The sequence below is a fragment of the Lepidochelys olivacea genome, assembly GCF_965140295.1.
Source record: "Lepidochelys olivacea isolate rLepOli2 genome assembly, chromosome: 3".
In the NCBI taxonomy this organism is placed as follows: Eukaryota; Metazoa; Chordata; order Testudines; family Cheloniidae; genus Lepidochelys; species Lepidochelys olivacea.
In genome coordinates this window covers 105171579-105194701 of record NC_140413.1, presented here as the reverse complement: position 1 = coordinate 105194701, position 23123 = coordinate 105171579, and the positions used below count along the sequence as shown (strand labels likewise).

The 23123-nt window shown below is 39.9% G+C and overlaps 1 protein-coding gene across 1 annotated transcript in view; it reads left to right on the top strand.

Moving 5' to 3' along the window:
- MAP3K5 (mitogen-activated protein kinase kinase kinase 5) overlaps window positions 1-23123 on the top strand; it is a 156533-nt gene that overhangs the window by 85583 nt on the left and 47827 nt on the right. The window contains exons 8-11 of the mRNA XM_084623488.1: window positions 1650-1762; window positions 9750-9909; window positions 11721-11874; window positions 16457-16564. Of these exons, the coding sequence (XP_084479614.1) occupies window positions 1650-1762; window positions 9750-9909; window positions 11721-11874; window positions 16457-16564 (535 nt within the window). The remainder of the gene's footprint in view (window positions 1-1649; window positions 1763-9749; window positions 9910-11720; window positions 11875-16456; window positions 16565-23123) is intronic.

The window sequence follows — 23123 nt, the reverse complement described above, 5'->3', positions numbered from 1 at the left end:
TTGCATCTGTAAATTTACCAGTGCAAGCTCCATTGCTATAAGCCAGGTTTAAACCGATGTAAGTGTGTCCCCACACAAATATTATACAGATTATAACTAAACAGTATAAAAAGTTACCTTTAGTTGTATTGATACAACTCTGGGGGTAGACCAGGGCTTGGAGGTCCAACAGGCAGAAACGTTGGTGCATATGACACCACTGATGCCCACAGAATTGACAGAACTAAAAGAGAGACTGGGTGAGGACTTTGTGAAAGGAGCTAGTGTCTGGTTGCCTGATCCACTTTCCTTATGCACATTCCAAAAGCCGCCACCACAGCTGACACTAATTGGCACACATAACAGAGGAAGGACAAAGAATGACAGTACAGTTACAGAAGTGAACTCAGTCATCCTCAGAATTGATCTCTCAGCTGAGGCTAAAACATATTAACAAAGCAGTGTAGTGATATTTTCGCTGTCTGTGGTATGTCTTTCCTGTATATAAATAGAAGACTTCAGTTTTCAGGACTTTTACACCAGCTCCTACCGTAAGTACTAACTGCATTTTTTTAAAAAAAGGAGCGGCTATGCTGATTTGGTCCGAACAAGGATCTTCCCTTGCTTCCCTTGTCTTATCCCTTTCCAATCTTTCGGTTGTGGATGGTGGGTGCACCTGTATAGACAGATACTCTGCTTAGATTAATTTACATTTCCTTTGTCTGTGTGCTTCTATCCTGTTAACTGTGTGGATGGCTCTACATTTTAAACAGATGCATAGTAGCTATCTTCATTTTTAAGAACTAAGGGTATACAGGTCAAACTTGGGCATATTTAGACAGTGTTGTGTAGAAGAAATGAAATACTGTTTAGAAGTCCAGAGTTGAAGTTACAAACAGGTTTCTATATATTTGGAACAACAACAACAACAAAAAATGTTGTTCCCCATTTCTCCTAATTATTTCATCAGTATTTTTTTCTCTTTTCCTGTCCATTGCATGATGAAGATAGCACAAAAGATCGGTGGAGAAATAAGGATTCCAAACCTCAAAGCAGCTGTAGCACTAAGCAAAGTAATAGAAAGGCCTGAGTGTGAAATGCTTTATGCAAGCCAAGCTATTCATTCTAGTTAATATGAGTTTGGGGCTGGTGGGAGGATTTTTTTGTTTGTATTTTACTAGAAATAAATTTGCTGGCATATATTTCCTTCCTCATTTCATTCAGCCTCACAGTGCAAAAAGTAAAGACAGGTCAAAGTGCAGAGCAAATTAAGTCTTCATCACTCATCTTGACTTTCAGGGTCTGTTTGCTGATCTCATTAGAGTTCTAGGCTGCTTTCTATAAATCAAGCAGCGAGTTCAACAGGCAAAATTCAACAGCTTTTACATTTTAAATACCAGTCTTAAATTTTTTTGGCGGGTGGGGGGAGTGTGTGTGTGTGTGTGTGTGTGTCTGAGAGAGAGAGAGAGAAATGGGAGAAGATTATATAAATGTTGGACTCCTAAAAATAAGCAGGGCGCATGAGTGGAGAACAGTATAATATTTTTACTTGCATGGATGGTTCTAATTGTGCAAACAGAAGCTAAGCACTTACAGTACCTAAAAGTATAATGAACTCCTTGTTAGATTGCATTATTTAGAAAGTAAACTTGTGTGTTTGTTTTTTCTAGGTTCAAGAAGGCATTTGAGTCAGAGCCAACATTGCAATCGGGAATTAATTATGCAGTACTCCTACTGGCAGCTGGACACCAGTTTGACACTTCTTTTGAGCTACGGAAAGTTGGTAATTAATAGTTTGCTGATTCACAGGCAAATCAAATCCATGATCCCCCCCCTCCCCCCTATTATAGGGGAAACAATCTAATGGATGTGTTCAGAGTACTTTGATACTGAGTAATTGAACACTTCAACTGCCTTTCTTATTAAAAAGGTTTGGCATCGAGCCTGCCTGGTGATCCTGAGTTTAGCGCTCTGGTGGAGACCTGGTTCAGTTCTCTGGGCCCTATCTCTTGCTGCCTGGCCAGCAGAGGGTATAGTGGCCTCATCACCTGCTCACTTTGCAGTTGACCTAGGAAAGAATTTGCTAGTCCCTGAAGGGGCATGTTACTACCAGTGTTGGAGGTAAATCACTGTGATACAGGACAGTGGGGGACAATGAACTGAAAGTCATCCTAGCAATGGGGAAAATATACCTTTGACTTCCAGTGGGGTAGGATGGGAGAGAAGAAATTAAATTTCTATTTGCCTTTTGTGCTTTGATTTAGTTGTATATATCACTTTGTTGCCTTATGCTATGATCTTGTAAGATCTAAGGAGATATGCAAAGTCAAGGCTAGCCAATAGTACTTGCATATATATATTACAATATAAAAGGAACAGGAGGACTTGTGGCACCTTAGAGACTAACACATTTATTTGAGCATAAGCTTTCATGGGTTACAGCCCTCTTCATCGGATGCATAGAATGGAACGCTTATGCTCAAATAAATTTGTTAGTCTCTAAGGTGCCACAAGTCTTCCTTTTCTTTTTGTGGATACAGACTAACATGGCTGTTACTCTGAAACCTATTACAATATAGTTTCTGTAGGTGGCAGTCTTCCCTGTCAATCTGTTTAATCAGAGCTACTTTATCAGGATCTGGATAATAGAAACATCCTATTGGGACATGTGGCCAGGGACTCACTTTCAAATCCATATTAATGGAACACCCTTGACACATCATTCTAGATAATAAGGTTGGTAGAAAGTGACATTAAACAGATTAAACAGATATGAGGGAGACCGTTAAATTGTTCTATATTACTTCTAAAACATATATACATATAAAATTGTTTCACATAACATGGCATTCTATTTTATACATGCATTTAAAGTACCAGTGAAATTTATGCATAGAGAAAAGGATGTTTATACATCTATTATTCAATCTATTGTAAAACTTTTTTTTCCATTTGTACTTCCCAAGACACATGCAAACACATGCAAAAATGCCATTTTTGTTACTAGAGCTATTTCTATTCAGCATGTTGCTGAATATTGCTGTAGTGAATCAGTATTCCAGCTAGGCATCAGATGGCAGGGATTTCTTATAGATACAACATAAACCCATAAACCTACCCACTTTTGGTCATTACATCTCTGAGTAATTACATTTTCTGAGTTAATTCCACTGTCACAAGAAAGTGCCAACCTGCATAATTGCTGGTTTCAGAGTAACAGCCGTGTTAGTCTGTATTCGCAAAAAGAAAAGGAGTACTTGTGGCACCTTAGAGACTAACCAATTTATTTGAGCATGAGACTTTATATATACACAGAGAATATGAAACAATACCCCCTCCCACCCCACTGTCCTGCTCGTAATAGCTTATCTAAAGTGATCATCAGGTGGGCCATTTCCAGCACAAATCCAGGTTTTCTCACCCTCCACCCCCCCACACAAATTCACTCTCCTGCTGGTGATAGCCCATCCAAAGTGACAACTCTTTACACAATGTGCATGATAATCAAGTTGGGCTATTTCCTGCACAAATCCAGGTTTTCTCACATCCCCCCACCCCCATACATACACAAACTCACTCTCCTGCTGGTAATAGCTCATCCAAACTGACCACTCTCCAAGTTTAAATCCAAGTTAAACCAGAACATCTGGGGGGGGGGTAGAAAAAACAAGAGGAAACAGGCTACCTTGCATAATGACTTAGCCACTCCCAGTCTCTATTTAAGCCTAAATTAATAGTATCCAATTTGCAAATGAATTCCAATTCAGCAGTTTCTCGCTGGAGTCTGGATTTGAAGTTTTTTTGTTTTAAGATAGCGACCTTCATGTCTGTGATTGCGTGACCAGAGAGATTGAAGTGTTCTCCGACTGGTTTATGAATGTTATAATTCTTGACATCTGATTTGTGTCCATTTATTCTTTTACGTAGAGACTGTCCAGTTTGACCAATGTACATGGCAGAGGGGCATTGCTGGCACATGATGGCATATATCACATTGGTGGATGTGCAGGTGAACGAGACTCTGATAGTGTGGCTGATGTTATTAGGCCCTGTGATGGTGTCCCCTGAATAGATATGTGGACACAGTTGGCAACGGGCTTTGTTGCAAGGATAAGTTCCTGGGTTAGTGGTTCTGTTGTGTGGTATGTGGTTGTTGGTGAGTATTTGCTTCAGGTTGCGGGGCTGTCTGTAGGCAAGGACTGGCCTGTCTCCCAAGATTTGTGAGAGAGGGGGTATTGTTTCATATTCTCTGTGTATATATAAAGTCTGCTGCAGTTTCCACGGTATGCATCCGATGAAGTGAGCTGTAGCTCACGAAAGCTCATGCTCAAATAAATTGGTAAGTCTCTAAGGTGCCACAAGTACTCCTTTTCTTTTTGCATAATTGCTATTTGCCTATCTAAAAAGCCTTCATTAGTTTCAAGTGGAGGTTACTCTTAATGAGAGCTGTTCAAAAATCTGCCAGTGGAATAGTTTTCTGTCAGAAAAAAATGCTGATTTGACCAAATTGAAACATTTTGAATATATTGCACAAATGTTGATGGGACATTGTTGAAATATTTCATTTCAACAAGATCAAATTCTTTTTGGTTTTGAGTGCATTGGACTTTTCTGTTTAAAATTATAATGTAAAAGTCAAAAAAAAGAAAAATGAAATGTTTTGTCCTTACTGAAAATAAATATTTTAGAATATTTCATTTAACAAAAAAATTCCAAGATATTTTGATTTTTCATCTCAATTTGAGTGGGAAATTGTTTTTTGAAAAATTTTGGAACTTTCCATTAGAGGGAAATTCCATTTTTCAGCCACCTCTAGGTGGCCTTGGTCAGACATACTCTGCTGTTCCTCACATAAAGACTAACTTGTACAGGTAGAAGAGTACCCTTTTTAAGAGAGACAACCTCCCTCCAGCTCTGTATCGGCAACAGTAGTATGTTAGAGAAGGGGAGAGTGGGGACAGGGATATTATAGAGACAAGGTGGGTGAGGTAATATCTTTTATCTTCTATATTTTAAAGATATTTTAAAAAGCTATTACCTCACCCATCTTGTCTCTCTAATATCCTGGGACTAAGATGGCTAGAATAACACTGCATACAATATAGAGATATTATGCTGATTTATTTTTAAAGATAATGACATTTTGGAGGGTGGAGAATAGATGGTGATGGCTGTTGCTGTAGGAATGATGATGTGGAGGTTGGATTGTTTTGTGGCATGTGGAAGTTTGAGGTATTGGTTTGGTGTGGTGAACTGTTTAGGGATACCTCAGCTGTTTAGTTTCTTCGGGCATTTTGCCCTCCTGTGACAGTGAGAGCCACTATTAGATTATCACATGTGGTTGTCTCAACTCATGGCTTTCCATACTCTGGTTTAGATTTTGGGTTGGATTTTTTTAATCCAAAGCCTGGATACAATGCCATCGCCTCCTACTCTGAAGTCTGAGTTCTTATGTCCATGACTGCGTGGGAGGCAAAGAAAAAATATTTTGCCTCTGCAGATTTTCACTCAGCAACTCTGTTTTGGGTTGTGGACAGCCTGGTTAATATGAGCTACATTTACTCAGTGCTTTATTTGAGTCTCTCCTATTATAAGGCCATTTCTTGATGCATAGACATTTCCGCTCTAACCAATTGGTTTTGGATCAAACTGCCTGCATTCCAGGGAGTTAGGGCAATATCTCAAAGGCACAAATGCTAGGCCCTATCTTCTTGAGTTTTGGCCAGTGTTGCTCCCTGACTGTGTTTGGAGAACTTCATAGGACAGCCTGACTTTGGATCCTTGATGCTCATGGGTGCTGAAGAACTACACTATCTGCTGGTGAAGTTTGTCACCATCTTCTTTGAAGAGGGCAAGGTGTTCATCACTCTTAAGAAAGCACTTGTTCAGCCTCTGCTCAAAAACTTTGGTTCCGACGGTATTTCCTGTTGCCCACCTGTGTGTATTTTTCCGTGTGTCATTCAGATGATTGAAAATGTTTTGACACATCATCTTCCACAGATCACATCTTCTCTTTTATTCTGTTCTATATAGGTTCAGATGCTGTCCTCATCACTGTAGTATCTGGGCACCTTCCAGTAGCACATTAAGCAATGTGACTAACATCTGTCATGTATTTTTGTTCTCTCATCCTCTCCCCAGTGGGAGAGGTGTGGGCCGTGGAGTATCTTGTTTTGATAGGATTATAGTGTTTTGTTTTAAAATGTACCTGTTGCTATGTATGTATGTTAGAGAAGACAAAGTTCAAGAAATATGATTTCCACTTGAAGCATCTGACTTCCTTGACACTTGTCAGCCAGGCTGGGTACAGCACACAGTCCACTTGTTGCATTGGTCAGTAATCTACTGGAGACCAATAAGATCAGGTGTCCTTGCTGATATTATCAGAGCTCTCAGCTGCCTTCAGTGCCAAAGAAGTGTTAATTTGTCCTCAGACCCTAGCAGGACTGGATTGGCTTCAGATTGTTTTATTCTTTTCTTTTGGAGTGAACCCACAGGAATGATGCTGGGAAATTGTTCTGCCCCAAGAGCTCTTTCATGTGGATGGTCTTTGTTGTCAACCTTTTTATGCATATATGAGACTATTGGGAGAGTTAGTCACAAGATGTGTTGAAGTGCTTTCAGTCTGCTGATGACACCCAAATTTTTGTCTGCAGGCTGTATAGCCCAAAGAATGTCTGTTTCAGTGTCTGGGGGAGATTGGGGCATACATGGGAACAAGTTGATTGAGAATCAGTTCAGATGAGACTGAGATGATGATGGTAGGCTGGGGAAAGAAAGTGGAGGATATAGCAAAATTATATCAGCTATTTTGATGGTGTGTCTTCTGATACCTATTACCAGAATTCACAACTTGGGGATCTGATTACATTGCCAGTTAGTTTTAGTCACTCAAAAAGCTGCAGTGAGCAGAACTGCTTTTTTCCCAATCTGTATTTGATCAGACAGTTGCTTTCTGAAGTTTTCAGTCTATAATTGTGGAAGAATAAGAGTTAATGATGAAATGATCTTGTGGAGAATTTTTGTGAGTCTCTTTCATGCTTGCTATATTTTGATTTGTAGTTATTTAACTGCTTTGAATCACGAAATTTAAAGACTTTTGAGACTAAAACACAAACGTGGTGCTTTGCAAGGATGCTGATAATGATTCTCTGCAAGTTATGTGATTTGCATGCTCAGATGATGCAGCTGTTGCAACTTGTTTAGCCACCTTTGATCGTGCAAAGCAATTCATTTTATTAATGAGAAGACTGCATTCTTTTTCTTATGCATATAGAATCACAGACAAAAACTGAGTATGATAAATATCTTATTTTCCATACAATCTGCAAACAAATTCCTGATATTATAAACATAATTTCTGACATGGCATTAATAGGCTCTACATTTTTGCTGATTAATTTTTAAAGCTAATATCTTTTTAACAATGAACTGTGGAAAATCTGCCTTTTGTACACACGTTGGTAAGCTTCCCTTTCACATAAAGAAAACATTGTCTTGAGTTTGAAAGTTTAGTAAGTGTAAAAGAACATGCACTTGAGTAAAGATGATGAAATCAAAATAATCCCTGCTGTGCAGATAAGAGAAATGATGGAAATAGATAATGGCCCTGAGACTGAAATTCACAGGAATGCAATTATCCTTCATTATTAATTTTTTGTTTACAGAAAATACATATCAATATCACACTGCCATATTTAAGAACATCACTAAAACCCATGCTCTATAAAAGAGAGCACATTATTCTAGTTTGACTGAGGCAAAAGTGTGAGTAAATTCATAAGCTTTCAGCGTGTCTTAAGATAAACAAACTGGAGGACCTTGAAGGAGATCATTTTTTCCCTTTTCAGTGCTATGGAGACAGTCCATAGTTTGGGGCCTGGAACCCATGTGGAACTAATATAGGGCCTGTTTAGATACTCCATACAAGAAAATGTCCCATTTTTAATTAGTTTTCTTGCACAATGAATACTGAATTAGGCCCACAGGATGAAATCAAGAATTTGTCGTATTCTAAGCTCTTTGGGATGGGGCAGTGTGTGTGTGTGTGTGTGTGTGTGCATAGTACCTGTCACAATGGGGCGTGGATTCCTTATTAGGGCCTTGAGGTGCTACTGTAATAGAAATAAATTATAGTGGCAAACAGTATACCAGAACACTATACTGACATAAAAATATCATGCTCCTCTGAAGTAATGGAGGCCCCAAGTTGTATTACAAAGAAAGGGCTTTACAAAATCTATTGTTAATAGAAATATTTTCATTTTAGGGAAAAAAATGTTTAATTCAAAAGAAAACAGGTAGTTTTTGGTTTCGATTTAAACATTATCCTGCACTGTGCACTACTCAAACATGGCAACATCTTGTTAGTAAGAGAGTACAAAATCCTAAAGACAGACAGACACTGTGAGTGAAAATTGAGTGTATATTTTTAAAATGTAAAAATATTTATATTGTCTAGGATCAGCGATATGCAAAAAGTAAACAGCATAAGAAATGTAAATTAGATGGACCGTAATATTTGCAGTTTAATAATATAAGTCTTGACAGGTGTATCGCAGGAAGCAGAAACAAAGTTATTTGGAAAGCTTGTGTAGTGGAGTTGAAGAGAGGACAAATTTCAGTATCATTGCAGGATTTCCACCAGAAACATTGAGTCTTTGGAGCAAGGACAGAGAAAGAAGATATGGGTGGGAGAGCAAGGGTTGGAGGAGTGATATAATGGCTCGAGTGCTGGAAAAGGGAGGGAGCACTTGTAGGGGGGAAAGGTGGTCTTAACACAGACAATGGAGTTAGAAGCTTTGTCTTCACTAGGGAAAAAGGTGTGTCCTCACCATGTGTTTTCCTAATACCTAGTAACTAACAGGAGGTAAAATCCAAGTGACAACAAGGCAGTTTGTAGTTTTGACATGAATTAACAGGTCAAAGTAAACCCAAGGCTCTCCCACAATCTCTAGTGTTTGCAGAAGGGGGGCACATAAATACTAATGGATGTCTTTTCTTGGGGTAGGACTCCCTGCCAAACAAAAGATGCTCACTGCAGGAAGAACCCCACTGGATCACCTCTTCACACTGCATGGGACCTTGTCTATAAAGGTAAGTTTGGGGCTTTAAACTTGGGGCTTGTAACTCAAAAAAACATAATAGGTGCAGTTTTTAGCATCTGTTAAGTTTTTAAAGTTACATTATGTATTTTAAGGCCCCAAATTTACCTTTACAGATGAGGTCCATGCAGGGACATAGATGATCCAGCTGCAGCTTTGTCCCTACAGTGTTGTCCTGATCCTTTCCTGAAGGGCCTATAGGAAGGGGAAAAGAGGTACCTTTAGTTCTCATGAAGCTTTGAAGGGTTTAAAAACAATATGGTGCATGTAATTTCCATCTGAATACTCGCAGTGGAAAGTCTAAATTGCTTTTAATAAAGCTCCTTTTAATGATTCCTTTGTTTTACAGATTTTTTTTAATCAGAGTGTAGCCTTAATGTTTAGTAATTTTCCTTTAGTGTTCGAAGGAGCTTGGTCTCTGTGTGTGTGTTCAGGCTGGGGGAGGGGGGAGACAGTAGTTTGTTTAATTGTTTTTCTGTTAATGCCCTTCATTATCAATTTGCTATCCCAAAATGGAAACCTACATAATGTTTAGAGCTTCATTTTATGTATTTGTATTTCTTGACATACAGTAACTTGAGCAGTGAAAAAGTTACAAATCAGATAATTGTTAACCTCTATACTGGCCTGCAAAACCACCTTACCATTAAATTTTATTCACTACAGGGGTAAAGATCAGTAGCCTGCTTGGTAAAAAAGGGAATTTGGAGAAGCTGCAGAGTTATTGGGAAGTCGGATTTTTCTTGGGGGCCAGTGTCCTGGCCAATGACCACCTAAGAGTGATCCAGGCTTCAGAAAAACTATTTAAGCTAAAGGCACCGGCATGGTAAGGGGATGTACAAGATATGATGTTTTGAACACCTCGGTATGTTAAAAAAGATGTTAATTTAGCTATTTGAACTTGTCACACATAGCATTGTATTTCAGTGGTTGTGATCTTTAAGCAAACTTCATACTTACTTCTCTTAATAATTAAAAAAAAGACTCAAAAGGTACTTGGGGGTATCTTTTCCTCTTGTGAAAGCTGTGTGCATGCATCAAGAAGGGAATATAGCATTTTAAAAACTGATGAACGTGCCTTTCTGAGTGTAAGATCAGGTCAGTGTGTAATGTGTTGTGTTTTGTTTTCCTTCACATATTTAAAACCACTTGGCATAAATACATATGCAATGCAAATTAAATCAAGGAATTTCAAGAGTTGAGACAGCTGCAAGATCTAACAATGCTTCCAATTCCCTGGAGAGACTTCTTCCTTCAGCTGATTTCCCCCCCACTCCCAACTCCCTTAATGACTAATTTCTGGAATTATCAAGGTGTCAGAACAGTAAGATTGTACTCAAATTTATCTCAGAGAAATCCTCTCTGTGATTACGAACACATTTAGTTAGGCTGTGTCTTGCCCCTGTACAGGTGGACAGAGGGAGGTAAGATTCACCTTTTCATCATCCTTCCCTTTATGTCCTTGTTCAGGGCCCAGACGCCTTATGGCCCTTTAGCTCAGAGATCACAGTGACTACGTAGGGCTAGCACACTGCTAGTGCAAGCCTGTGCCAGGAGTGGGGAAGGGGTGGAGCTATGCAACACTTTCTATTCCCCACCGCACCACCCAGCATAGCTGCCCAGGTGCAGGCAGAAGCAGGTGCTGCACCCTTCTCAAAGGTGATAAAGTAGGCTTGTTGATACACCTCCTTATCACCCCAACGTGGACTGTCCCTCAAAGGGCCCTTGTATTGCGCCATATGTATCATCATCACAAGCATAAAAACTGCCCTTAACAGAAAACCAAAGTTCTATAATAGCTCAACGGTGGTGACTTTTTCTTTAAGGTTATGCGATGGGGGCCCATCTTCCTTGGCTGTGCATATTCTATTGCTTTAGTGCTTGTAACACAGCTTTGAGTGGGAGTTTTGAGAGAAGGGTCAAAATGGTATATTCAGGTCATTTGTGGATATGGAACCAATTCATTAATCAGTAATGATGTAATCATAAAATCATATTTGTATGTTTTCTATTTAATGGTGAAAGAGACCAGTATTATGTAAGGCTCTGTAAGTATGCCTTAGGAAGCAAAACACAAAAGAGAGAGCCATAGTCTGCAGTTAGAAGAGACATTCTCTATTCGGGCGAGGCTGTTGTCTTTTCCACAATGTTCTTGAACGGCTGCCTGGCAGTGTCATTGTTAATGGGAAGGCCCTGAATCCAGAAGCATCGCATTTTAAACACCTACACTAAATAATCAATCAGTGTAGAGGACATAATGACACGGAAGGTTAATGCAATGAATTTGCACCGGGGTTTCAATTTGAAGTTAGTCACAGTTGACATGAGTTTGATGTGGATTCATCTTAGTCCCAGGGCAGGAGATTTAGCTACATCACAAAACTATCACAGTTCAGGATAACTGACATACTCAGGACATTGCTCAGAATTCAGGAATGTTTCAGATTAATTATGTCACTGCCACAGATATCTGGTTCTAAAACAAGGAAACTATTAATTAAAAGCAATCCTAGATCATCAGAATCTGACTGGCTGTCTTGGCATTGTGATGTTGAATTTTTAAAGATTAAAGATACAAAAATGATTAATTGCAAACTGTATTAAATTTACTGCCTGTATGTGCTTTGCTGTTTGTAGGTACCTCAAGTCTATTGTAGAAACTATTTTGATATATCAGCATTTTAAGAAATTGAATCCAGAACAACATGTTGCCAAACAGGAACTTGTAGACTTTTGGATGGACTTCCTAGTTGAAGCCACAAAGACAGATGTGTCTGTAGTTAGATTTCCAGTAAGTGTGCTTTTTATTAACTCTCTCACTTAACTTCTAATTGTATTAATTTCCTTTTTGTCATATAGCATGGTTAATAAAAATATCACTTGTTCAGAACTTTTCAGGCAACAAACCATGCTCCCAGAAGAAATATATTTGATCTGCGTAGTGCAGTGGTTTTAGTTGACTAAATTCTGTGACAGTGCTTGGTCTGTTTTATAGGAAAATGACAAGGGAAAAGCCAAGATAGCCTGAATTATAAAATTCTATCTATAATGTTCCAGTCTGTGCCAAACGACAACAGATCAATTAAATTACACATTGAGGAAAGGAGTTTTTCTTTCTCTGTCTTATCAGTTGTTAGCTACACATTGTTAGGCTTAGCATATCTGACTCACAATTTATTTCACTTAATGATGTCCGCTTGTGCACTGTTTTAGGGACCATAAGTGAGCCTAGACAGCTAGTACCATACTGTTTATAGTATTAGACAGTAATCCACAACCATGCTACATTATTTGCATTCAGATATTTCCTAGAAAAATAATTATGAACCCTGCTATAATATATTGCTCAATTGCTTTATGCTGAATGGCTACTTTATGCCCAGCTAGAGGGTGCAGGATATATGCAATAAAAAATGCTCACTACTACTGTTTCCTGTATGCTATGTGTCAGGGAAAAGTTGTATTTTAGACACTTTGATGTGGTCGCTTTTGACAAATACTGCTTTATTATTATTTTTAAATGGCAACCAATGTTGTCACCCAAATTCCTGAGAAGTGGAAATTGGCTGTTTTGTACAGCTCTGCAGGCTGCTGGGGATTGGACACCACGTGTAGGTGGTACAATCAATCCCAGGGAAAACTGCACTGTGTAATGCTCAAGAGCAACTGCTCCAGACAGTAAGTAGTGACAATGCGAGGCTCTGGAGGGAATCCTATTTGGTCTTTTTTCTGCAAGGAAGGGTTGTGACATGGGGAGGTTTGGAGGGAGTTAAAGCAAGAAAATATGCAGATTACTCTGGGCTTCGTAACAGACACCCAGGGGAAACCACATCCCTTTCTTCTTCGTACTTATCACATGACATAATGAAACATTGAAAACAGGATCTGCCTTCCAGAACTGTCTCAGCCAAACTCTCTTATTTTCTTTAAAATTAAAATTGGGAAGATCTGGTCAATAACACAGTACAGCTTAAAGGTGACATGTTGTACCCATACTTGTTCATGTGACTATACTACTGTCACCCAGTAACAGGCCTCTTCTCCCTCACAGTCTGAAAAATGTACATGTACAAGCAAAACAGATTGTGCATTGCATACAGTAGAGAAAGGGCAACAAAAGAGGAGAAATGGAAAGACACTATGGAATTTTTTGTCAAAGCTTTACAAATAAATGGTATTTATAAAAAAAAAAAAAAAAAAAGAAGAAGAAACGCATCTGTAATGCTGCTTCTATGTAACAGTCTTCAGCACAGATTGCCAATACGGTCTGGATCTAGGGACTTCAGTACCAACGCACCAGCTTCTACCAATTGAACATACAAAGTAACTTCACAACTGGCAGCTGAAGAAATCTGTTATCCTCTGACTTGACACTGAAAGAAGACATGACACACTTTACAAGGATGTTACATATGTAGAAAAATACAGATACTAAAATTCTGCTGCATGCATTTCTTTTCAAACTTAAGGCCCAATTCTGAGATGCTGAAGGCCAGACTTTTATAGGTATTCAGGCGCCTAAAGACGCAGATAGGTGCCTAGTGGGATTTTCAAAAGCACCTAACTTCCATCTGTAGGCGTTGACATACTTTAAAATCTGGCCCTGAGCTACACTTGTCACTATAGCCAGCTGATCTGTGGGCGGTCAGGCCTAGTGGTTGAAATGAGAGTTCACCCTATTGGTTATAACTGGGTACTGGGTGGGCAGAGTCCAAGAATGAGCTGAGGGTCAGTGCTGGAGGGACAGAAGCTGAATGCCAAAGCTGGAGGGTAAATGAGTCATAGGCCAGAGGCGAAACTGAGGATCAGAACTGGAGAGACAGAAGCCAAATGTGAGAGTTGGAGGGTCAACCAGAGTCATAGGCCAGAGGCAGAGCCAGGGAATCGAAGCCCGAAATCAGAAGCTGGAGGGGAACAAGGGCGGGAGCAAACAGGGACTGGAACAAGGGCAGCTGCAGGTGGAGGGGTTGAGCAGCCACTGATGTACCATGGGGGCCAGGCTTATAAGAAGAGCTGCTAAACCATCAGCCAGTCAGGGGTTGTGGCCACTCTGCCAGCTCCATCTGGGCTCATTGGTTGCCTAGTAGCAGTTAGTCTGGGAGCAGGCCAGGAGCTGGTCCTAGCTGGTCTGGACCCTGCCAATCAGCTGAGAGCTATGGAGTGCCAGCAACTGCTATTGACACCTATAGAAGTATATGGAGTGTAGAATTTGAACCATTGGGAATTTCTAATAATTTCTATTTGGGTGGTTTTAATTTTTTTTAAGCAACTAAGAGAATTCTTGATGGTCTCCAAGACCTGGACATGAGAGGGTAATCCGACCCTGACCTCTTCTAGCTCTGCCCCAGAGTTTGTGAATTCTGAGCTGAAGGTTGTGGCTTTTATCTTTGCTTCTCCAGTCTAGTCACACACAGCCCTGTGATATCACTTTGTTGCAGACACAGCTTACAAATTCTGTAAATCAGTAAGTTTAATATTTATTTACAAAAGTAGTTTAAAAATTCTTCTTTAAAAGTGAAGTATAGAAATCACTTGCAAAAAAACACACAACATTGACAAATGCTGATCTTAAAGTATGTGGGAAGTGGGTTTGGAGGCAGGTGTTTTAGGTACAAGAATTAATTTATGCTGTTCTCTAACTTGATTTCCTTTCTATTTTAAATAAATTTCAACAGTCTGGGGGGGAATAATTTTATAATATCAATTCAGAATAAATGGAAATGCAGTAACCTTTTTCCCCAATTAAATTTACAGACTGAAACAGAAAACCTTACATGCAGTAAATATAGGCTTAAAGACTTTTGGAGGAGTTTTTTTTCCTGGAAATCAGATTTAAATATAGAATACTATAAAAAGACAATAATACCAGTCTTTACCAAATGTCTACAAATGCTAAACTGTGCTGACTTTTTCCTTTAAGGGCCTGAAGTAAGATGGGTAGGGCCCTACCAAATTCACAATCTATTTGGGTCAATTTCATGGTCACAGGATTTTAAAAAATTGTAAATTTCATGATTTCAGATATTTAAATCTGAAATTTCACAGTGTTGTAACTGTAGGGGTCCTGACCCAACTCTGAAGGCAGCAGCAGCAGAAGTAAGGGTGGCATGGTATGATATTGCCACCCTTACTTCTGCGTTGCTGCTGGTGGGGCGCTACCTTCAGAGCTGGCCACCTGGCCAGCAACTGCCGCTCTTCCAGCCACCCGGCTCTGAAGGCAGCGCAGAAGTAAGGGTTGCAATACTGTGACCTCCTCTCCCCCACAATAACCTTGCGACACCCCAACAACCCTCTTTTGAGTCGGAATCCCCATTTTGAGAAACGCTGGTCTCCATGAAATCTTTATAGGGTAAAAGTACACAAAAAACCCCCAGATTTCATAGAATCATAGAAGATTAGGGTTCGAAGAGACCTCAGGAATTAATTTGTAAACTTGACACCATCAAATTGGGCCTGAATAAAGACTGGGAGTGGCTGGGTCACTGCAAAAAATAATCTAGTCCAGCCTCCTGCTCAAAGCAGGACCAACCCCAACTAAATTATCCCAGCCGTGGCTTTGTCAAGCCAGGCCTTAAAAACCTCTAAGGAGGTTTCATGGGGGGAGACCAGATTTCATGGTCTGTGATGCATTTTTCATGGCTGTGAATTTGCTAGGGTCCTAAAGATGAACCATCAGCTACTTTTGGCTAAGCATTTTTGATGTAGCATGGCATAACAGTATACTAGGTTAGATCAAATCTTGCTGCACTGAATTCTGTCTCTTCTGGATTAATCTTCCAAATTTTGCTCTCACATATCCCAAGAATTGTTTCACAGTCTGTTGCTGTTAGCTTGTGGCCTCTTGGATGCTTTTAGCTCCAATGGAACCATTCCCTTCTGTTCAGTTCTATAGTTACTGCTCACAATGGTCTGACTTAAAAGCAATTCAGTCTAGCTCCAGAGTGAAGAACTTTCTGCTTTCTCTCTGATGAGCTTCCCAACTGCTCCTTTCCCAGCCCAAACTGCAAACAAAGGCACAAGCTGACCTTCTCCCTCTAGAAAGTAAACATTCTCAAATTGCCTCCAATGGGTCCAAAAACCTAACATATTACAGAGGTTGCTCAACACCTGGCAGTAGGAAATGAAGGTACTCAGAACCTTGTTGAATCAGGAGTACCATGTGATTATGTGTGTAGTGGAGAACGGCAAATTATAGAAAAACTAAATTTAAACTAGAATTTCAGACCTTAGGCTAGTGTGATCATTTTACACAGTTTTATCTTTTCCCCTTGTGATTCCTAATGTGCTAGGACTTCAGGCATGTTTTCAATTGATCACAGTGCTTTTAAAATTTCATAAACCTTTTAATGACTTTTAATCGCCCTCCCCCCCAGGTTTTAATATTAGAACCAACAAAAATTTACCAGCCTTCATATCTGTCCATCAATAGCGAGGCGGAGGAGAAGACCATATCTATCTGGCATGTCCTACCTGATGACAAGGTAAACCACTGCACTTGTTTTAGGATGAGAAATGTAAATAATGAATCATATCTTATTGGTCTCTGAATCGTGTATGTGACATAAATCCTGTAACTAAAGACTTCTTACAGTTGACTACACAAAATTTGTGGCATATAAGAAATATCTTCATTTACATATATTGTTGGGAATTGCTTATTTTGCAGACAGTGTTTCAGTTTTCCATGATCTCTTTTATGATTTAAAAAAATGTTAAATTTATAATCTTATTTCAGAAGGCTTCATTTAAGTATATAGTGCACAAAGATTCAGAAGCACATTACTGAAAGCTTGGCTTTTAAAATGTGTGTATGACACACCAGTAACATTGTAATATAAATGTATTTGTACAAATGGAACTTTCCTCTGTTTTTTTCCTCTGGTGTTACCCAAATCCATGTTGTAGTTTTGAAATGCGCTTAAAAGAATTTGAACTTTTGAAAGATGTGGTTCTTTCAAATTAGACAGTTTCACCAGAATGGCTTACCTGTGTCATCTTTGAGTACTGGACCCTCAGTAATGCACTGAGAGTATAAAAAATGCCCCTAGCTAGCACTCACTGGTTTATATTGTAGCCTGGTGGAGACACTATAAATAAGATGGCAGAGGAAATAAAGATCATTGTTTTGAGTAGTTGTGCAGGAAGTCAGGAACTTAAAGAGGAAATTGATCAAAGAAAATAGATGTTTAGGAGACTGAGAAGCTGAGAAAACGTGGTTAAAGATGGAAACTTGGAAGCGGAGGTGTGGTTAAGGCAAAGATATTTGGAAGGAGAGTGAGTCTGAAGGGAGCTTTGGAGACATGGAGTGAAGTGTGGCATAGATGGAGGAATTACTGCGTCCAGGAAGGAAACAGTAGAGTGATGGGGGTTGGAGCAGCCAGGAAGTTTTGGAAGCAGCAAGAAAGACAGGAGCCTGGGAGAAGTGGAAAAGGGAGAGGAGAAGAAGGAGGCATAGGGAATGAGTAGGTTCAGGGAGTTGTGGAACCATAAAAATGTTACATATGGTTTCTCAGCTCCCAAGAACCAGCACAGTCGTCATTATTTCTTTTCTAATGACTTTTCTTCAGTTGCAGGGTACGATAGAGGGGAATTGTTTCCTGGAATCAGTCTGTCTTGTGCCTTTTACACTTACAATAGAAATATTTGACATGCTCCTTTCTCGCTATTTTCTATTTCTACTCCACCTTCTTTGAACAATGTACGTGGAACACAATGAGCAACAGCACTTGGGCTTTTTCTGGGGAAAATGGACTGTGGGGAAAAGCGTGTAGGTAATGGCAGTAATAGGACATTCAGAAGACAAATTGAAATGCAGGCTAAACTGTGTCCAGATCAATGAATTCCTGTTTATATGTGTTCAGCTTTGATCAGCATCATTCATGATAGCCTCAGACTATCAAACACATACATACATTGCCTTAGCTGTTGGACACAAACCAAAATATATTTGCCACACATCGTAAATGTTGTCATGTTAGTGCTGCAGAAGAAACCCTGATACCATAAAACATTTGCTCTGGAAGATTGCTAGAGGCTATTTCATATTTGGAATTATCTCACTACCCATAAATGCATGATTCTTAATAATTCACTCCCAAACAATCCACTTCTCTCTGTTTGGTGGCTTATCTCTCATACCATAAATATGAAGCATGATTATTACTCTGAACTCCCCAAATCCTCTCGTCCTTGCTCAAAGATTCTGTAGTGTAATACTAACTGAATGTGCATCATTCATTACTGGATAAAATTTCTTCATAGCCATGTGGTCAACATTTCTTAATTTCTCTAGATATCTTTTTAAACTTTCATGAACCTCAGTCTCTCTCTTTCCTCCCGTACTCGGAATAAAAACAATGAGGAGTCCTTGTGGCACCTTAGAGACTCACAAATGTATTTGGGCATAAGCTTTTGTGTCAACCTGAAGCAAATACTCACCAGCAACTACACACCACACAACAGAAACACTAACCCAGGAACCAATCCTTGCAACAAACCGCATTGCCAATTCTGTCTGCATATCTGTTCAAAGGACACCATCATAGGACCTAACCACATCAGCCACACCATCAGGGGCTTGTTCACTTGCACGTCTACCGATGTGCTATATGCCATCATGTGCCAGCAATGCCCCTCTGCCATGTACATTGGACAAACTGGACAGTCTCTATGCAAATGAACAAATGGACACAAATCAGACATCAAGAATTGTAACATTCAAAAACAGGTAGAAGAGCACTTCAATCTCCCTGGACACTCAATAACCGACTTAAAAGTCACCATTTTTCAACAAAAAAACTTCAAAAACAGACTTCAATGAGAAACTGCAGAACTGGAATTAATTTGCAAACGTGACACCATCAAATTAGGCATGAATAAAGACTGAGCGTGGCTGGGTCACTACAAAAAATAATTTTCCCTCTGTTGATATTCACCCCTTCTTGTCAACTGTTGGAAGTGGGTCACATCCACCCTAACTGAGTTGGCCTCATTAGCACTGACCCCCCACTTGGTAAAGCAACTACCATCTTTTCATGTTCTGTGTATTTATACCTGCCTACTGTATTTTCCACTCCATGCATCTGATGAAGTGGGTTATAGCCCATGAAAGCTTATGCCCAAATACGTTTGTTAGTCTCTAAGGTGCCAAAAGGATTCCCCATAGTTTTTGCTGATACAGAGTAACACGGCTACCCCTCTGAAATCTGTCAGAAGATTAATTCATGTAATTGTAGGTCAAAATATGAGCTCCTTACTCCCATCAGTGAGCAATTAATTAGATTCACTTCAGTCAGTGGAGCTGCCTATAAATATTTCAAGACAAAAATCTAGGATAAGGGAAGACTGGGAGTATCAGTAAGTTAAAGATAAATAACATTGCAAGTATGTTGTAATTGTCCAATGACTAGGCATTACAAACCCAGGAAATTCAGAATGAAGGCTGTACTTAAAAGAAATTTAGTCATGTTAGGAATGGAAATGTACAATTAGGGTGCACAAACAACCTTAACTCTGCCCTGTAGTGACATCATGCAATAACCATTAGATTATGATTAAGAAACAGTGCTTAGTGTTTCGGCCACAGATAAAATGAAACTGATTTTTAAAGATTTTTTCCCTTTATATGAGAAATTTGAAGAGTCTGTGTGATTCCATTATTGAGATTATTTGGGACAAAAGACTAACACATGCTCAATTTCTTAAAGGACCCAGGATTTAAAGGATTTAATTAATTTTTAACTCACGAGTTAATAGATTTACTGGTAAATTCTCAGAAAATTCATTCTGTACTCAAAGAATAAGTGTGTAAGTTTAAGGAGTGTATGGTTTATTTTTCAGACATAAGAGGTTTAATATTTGCTTTAAATGTGAATGGAACTCAACTTCTCAATTTGCAACTGGTAACTACATGGCAAGAAAGAGTCTCACAATCTGGCCCAGTATAAATAAATTGCCCTCTTCCTTTTCCACAGCCATTTTCCAGTGAGTATTTTCTGCTTAACTCAGTTTTAATTAAATGATGAAACTTGCGAAACTTAAAGAAATGAATGGGAAAGTTCTTATAAAAGTCAGGTGGTAGATATGCTTTGTTTCTGCTATAAACACATGTACCATTCCCCTGAATGTACCAATTTGTTTTCTGATAGGTTTTAAAGAAGTGCCACAGTCCTATTTGTCAGTAGGAAAGGCAGTAGCCAAGCTGCCTCGATTTCATGTTGGCTTCTGAATCCAATTTGTGATTTTTTTACTAACCAAAGAACAGATGCTGGAGTTGGATACCACCCTGATATGTTTACTCAGGTTGTTTAGAAGTTGGCAGAATCATGAGCAACACAGCTTTTCTGTAATTCAGCAGCCTGAGAAAACGATGTGGTAAATGAAAGAGGTTGTATGAATCTGTGAGAGATTACTCTTTCATAAACTGCAAAGCTATAACATATGACTTGGGCTTCTCATGCTTTTTTAATCCTTTCACCCTTCCTGAATGTTTATTTTGGAGTATTCATGGGTAAAAAATGGGGTGAGGACCCATAGCTGGAAGGCATTCAGGGGCAATTGGGAGGTGGATATGGGGAGAGGGGCAGCTGATGTTGCTGGGATACTCCCCGCTATTGCTGGGGGATAGGGGAAGCAGAGGTTCAGGTGGTACTCTTTCCTCATATAGGGGGACCAGGAGACCTAATGTGGCAAGAATCCCCATCCCTTTGCTCTGTTCCCTCCTGTAGGTAAAGAAAATGCCCATGTTGGCTCTTCGTCAATTAGCATGGTGGGGGGAAGGTGCAATATTAGACAGCAAAGGCTAGTTTAGAAAACTAGAATGATCTAAAATTAGTAGGGCGCACATTCCGTAGATTAAATCTGGCCATCTGCTAGGTCTCAAAACGTAATGGTAAATGAGGACTCATCATTGAATGGGTGTGTTTCTGGTAGGGTCCCTCAGGAATCAGTTGTTGGCCCTAAGCTATTTAACCTTTTTATTAATGACTTGGAAGAAAACATAAAATCATCACTGATAAACTTTTCAGATGACACAGACTGGGGGAGTGGCAAATAATGAAAAGGAGAGGTCACTGATACAGAGTGATCTGGATCACTTGGTAAGCTGAGCTCCAGCAAACAATATGTGTTTTAATAAGGCCTAATGTAAATGTATACATCTAGGAACAAAGAATGTAGGCTATACTAATGTGAGGGGGGACTCTTATCCTGGGAAGCAGTGCCTCTGAAAAAGATTTGGCTTTTGTAGTGGATAATCAGTTGCATATGACCTCCCAGTGTAACACTATGGTCAAAAGGGCTAATGCAATCTGTGGATGCATAAGCAGGGAAATCTCATGTAGGAGTAGAAATGTTATTTTACCTCTGTATTTGGCACTGGTATGACCATTGCTGGAATAGTGTGTCTAGTTTTGGTGTCCACAATTCAAGAAGGATGTTGATAAATTGAAGAAGGCTCAGAGAAGAGCCAGGAGAATGATTAACGGATTAAAAAAACATGCCTTGTACTGATAGATTCAAGAAACTCAATATATTTAGCTTAACAAAGAGAAGGTTAAGAGGTGACTTGATCACTGTCTGAGTACAAATATTTAATAATGGGTTCTTCAGTCTAGCATATAACACGATCCAATAGCTGGAAGTTGAAGACAGACAAATTCAGACAGGAAATAAGGTGATATTTTTAACAGTGAGAATAACTAACCATTGGAAGGATTTACCAAGGGTCATGGTGGACTCTCCCATCACTGACAATTTTTAAATCTAGATCAGATCTTTTTTCTAAAAGGTATGCTCTAGGAATTATTTTGGGGAAATTTTATGACCTGTGTTATACAGGAGGTCAGACAGATGGTCCCTTCTGGCCTGGGAACCTATGAACAGGTAGCCAGCCAGAAGGCAGGAGATCTTGAGCAGAAGGTCGGTCAAAACAAAGTATTTCAGGTATCTCTTAAAAGTTTAAAGCCTTAGAATTCAGCTAAGAATCTCTAAATTACTGTATATACTAGATCATAAACCGGTTCGTTTATAAGCTGACCCCCCCAAGATGGATAAGTAAAAATGGCAAATTTTTATGACCCATTCATAAGCCGACCCTATCATTCAGGGATTGGCAAATTTCGGCTCCTAGCCCATCAGGATAAGCCGCTGTGGGGCCAGGACGGTTGGTTTACCTCAAGCGTCCGCAGGCACGGAAGTAAACCTAAGTAAACAAAATGTCCTAGCCTGCCAGCGGCTTACCCTGACGGGCCAGGAGAGCAACTGGTGGGGAATTTTTTTGGCGGGGAGAAGCTGGGGGTCAGGGGAGTAACCTCTGTGACCACCCCCCACATGACTCCCCCCAACCCAGGACCTCCCCACATGACGCCTCCATGTGTAACCCCTCCCCACCTCTAGCCCGGGACCCCCACACTCTCCCCTTCCCATCTCTTCCCTTCCCACCTTACTTGGTGTGCGCCAGAGGAGGATGTCTCTGGCCTGGCTGGAGCTGCTCCAGCAGGCTGAGTGGCACGGCCCCAGCCTGTCAGCCCCAGAGCTGCAGCTGCTTCGGAGGCTGGGGGGAGAGCAGCGTGTCCAGAAGCAGAGAGACTCTGGCCCCGCCTCTTCCCTTCTGGCTTTGGCTGTGCTGCCTCTCCTTGACCCCTCTGTTGGGGGTGGTGCGGGAAGCTGTGTCCCACCTCTCCCTCTCTCTATACCCATTCATAAGCCGACCCCCTTCTCTGATGCTTCCCTCTTTTACTAAAAAAATTCGGATTACGAACAAGTATATACGGTACTTTAAATGCTCCATTCCACAGTGTGAGCTGAGCCTGTTTTTAGGAGCAATTTGTAGCACAATTGGCATTGTATCAAGCAAGGCTGACCATATTTGAATATCCTCCTTCCCCGTTATTCCAATCAAACATTGCCTTCTCAAGGTTTGTCAAATCACTCAGTACCTTTCCATGATACTGAGACATTTCTACTCCTTCTACATTGAGCATTCATTTTTAGCTATTAAACTAGGTCTGAGCAGAAAAGTTTTGGTGATTTAGATGCATT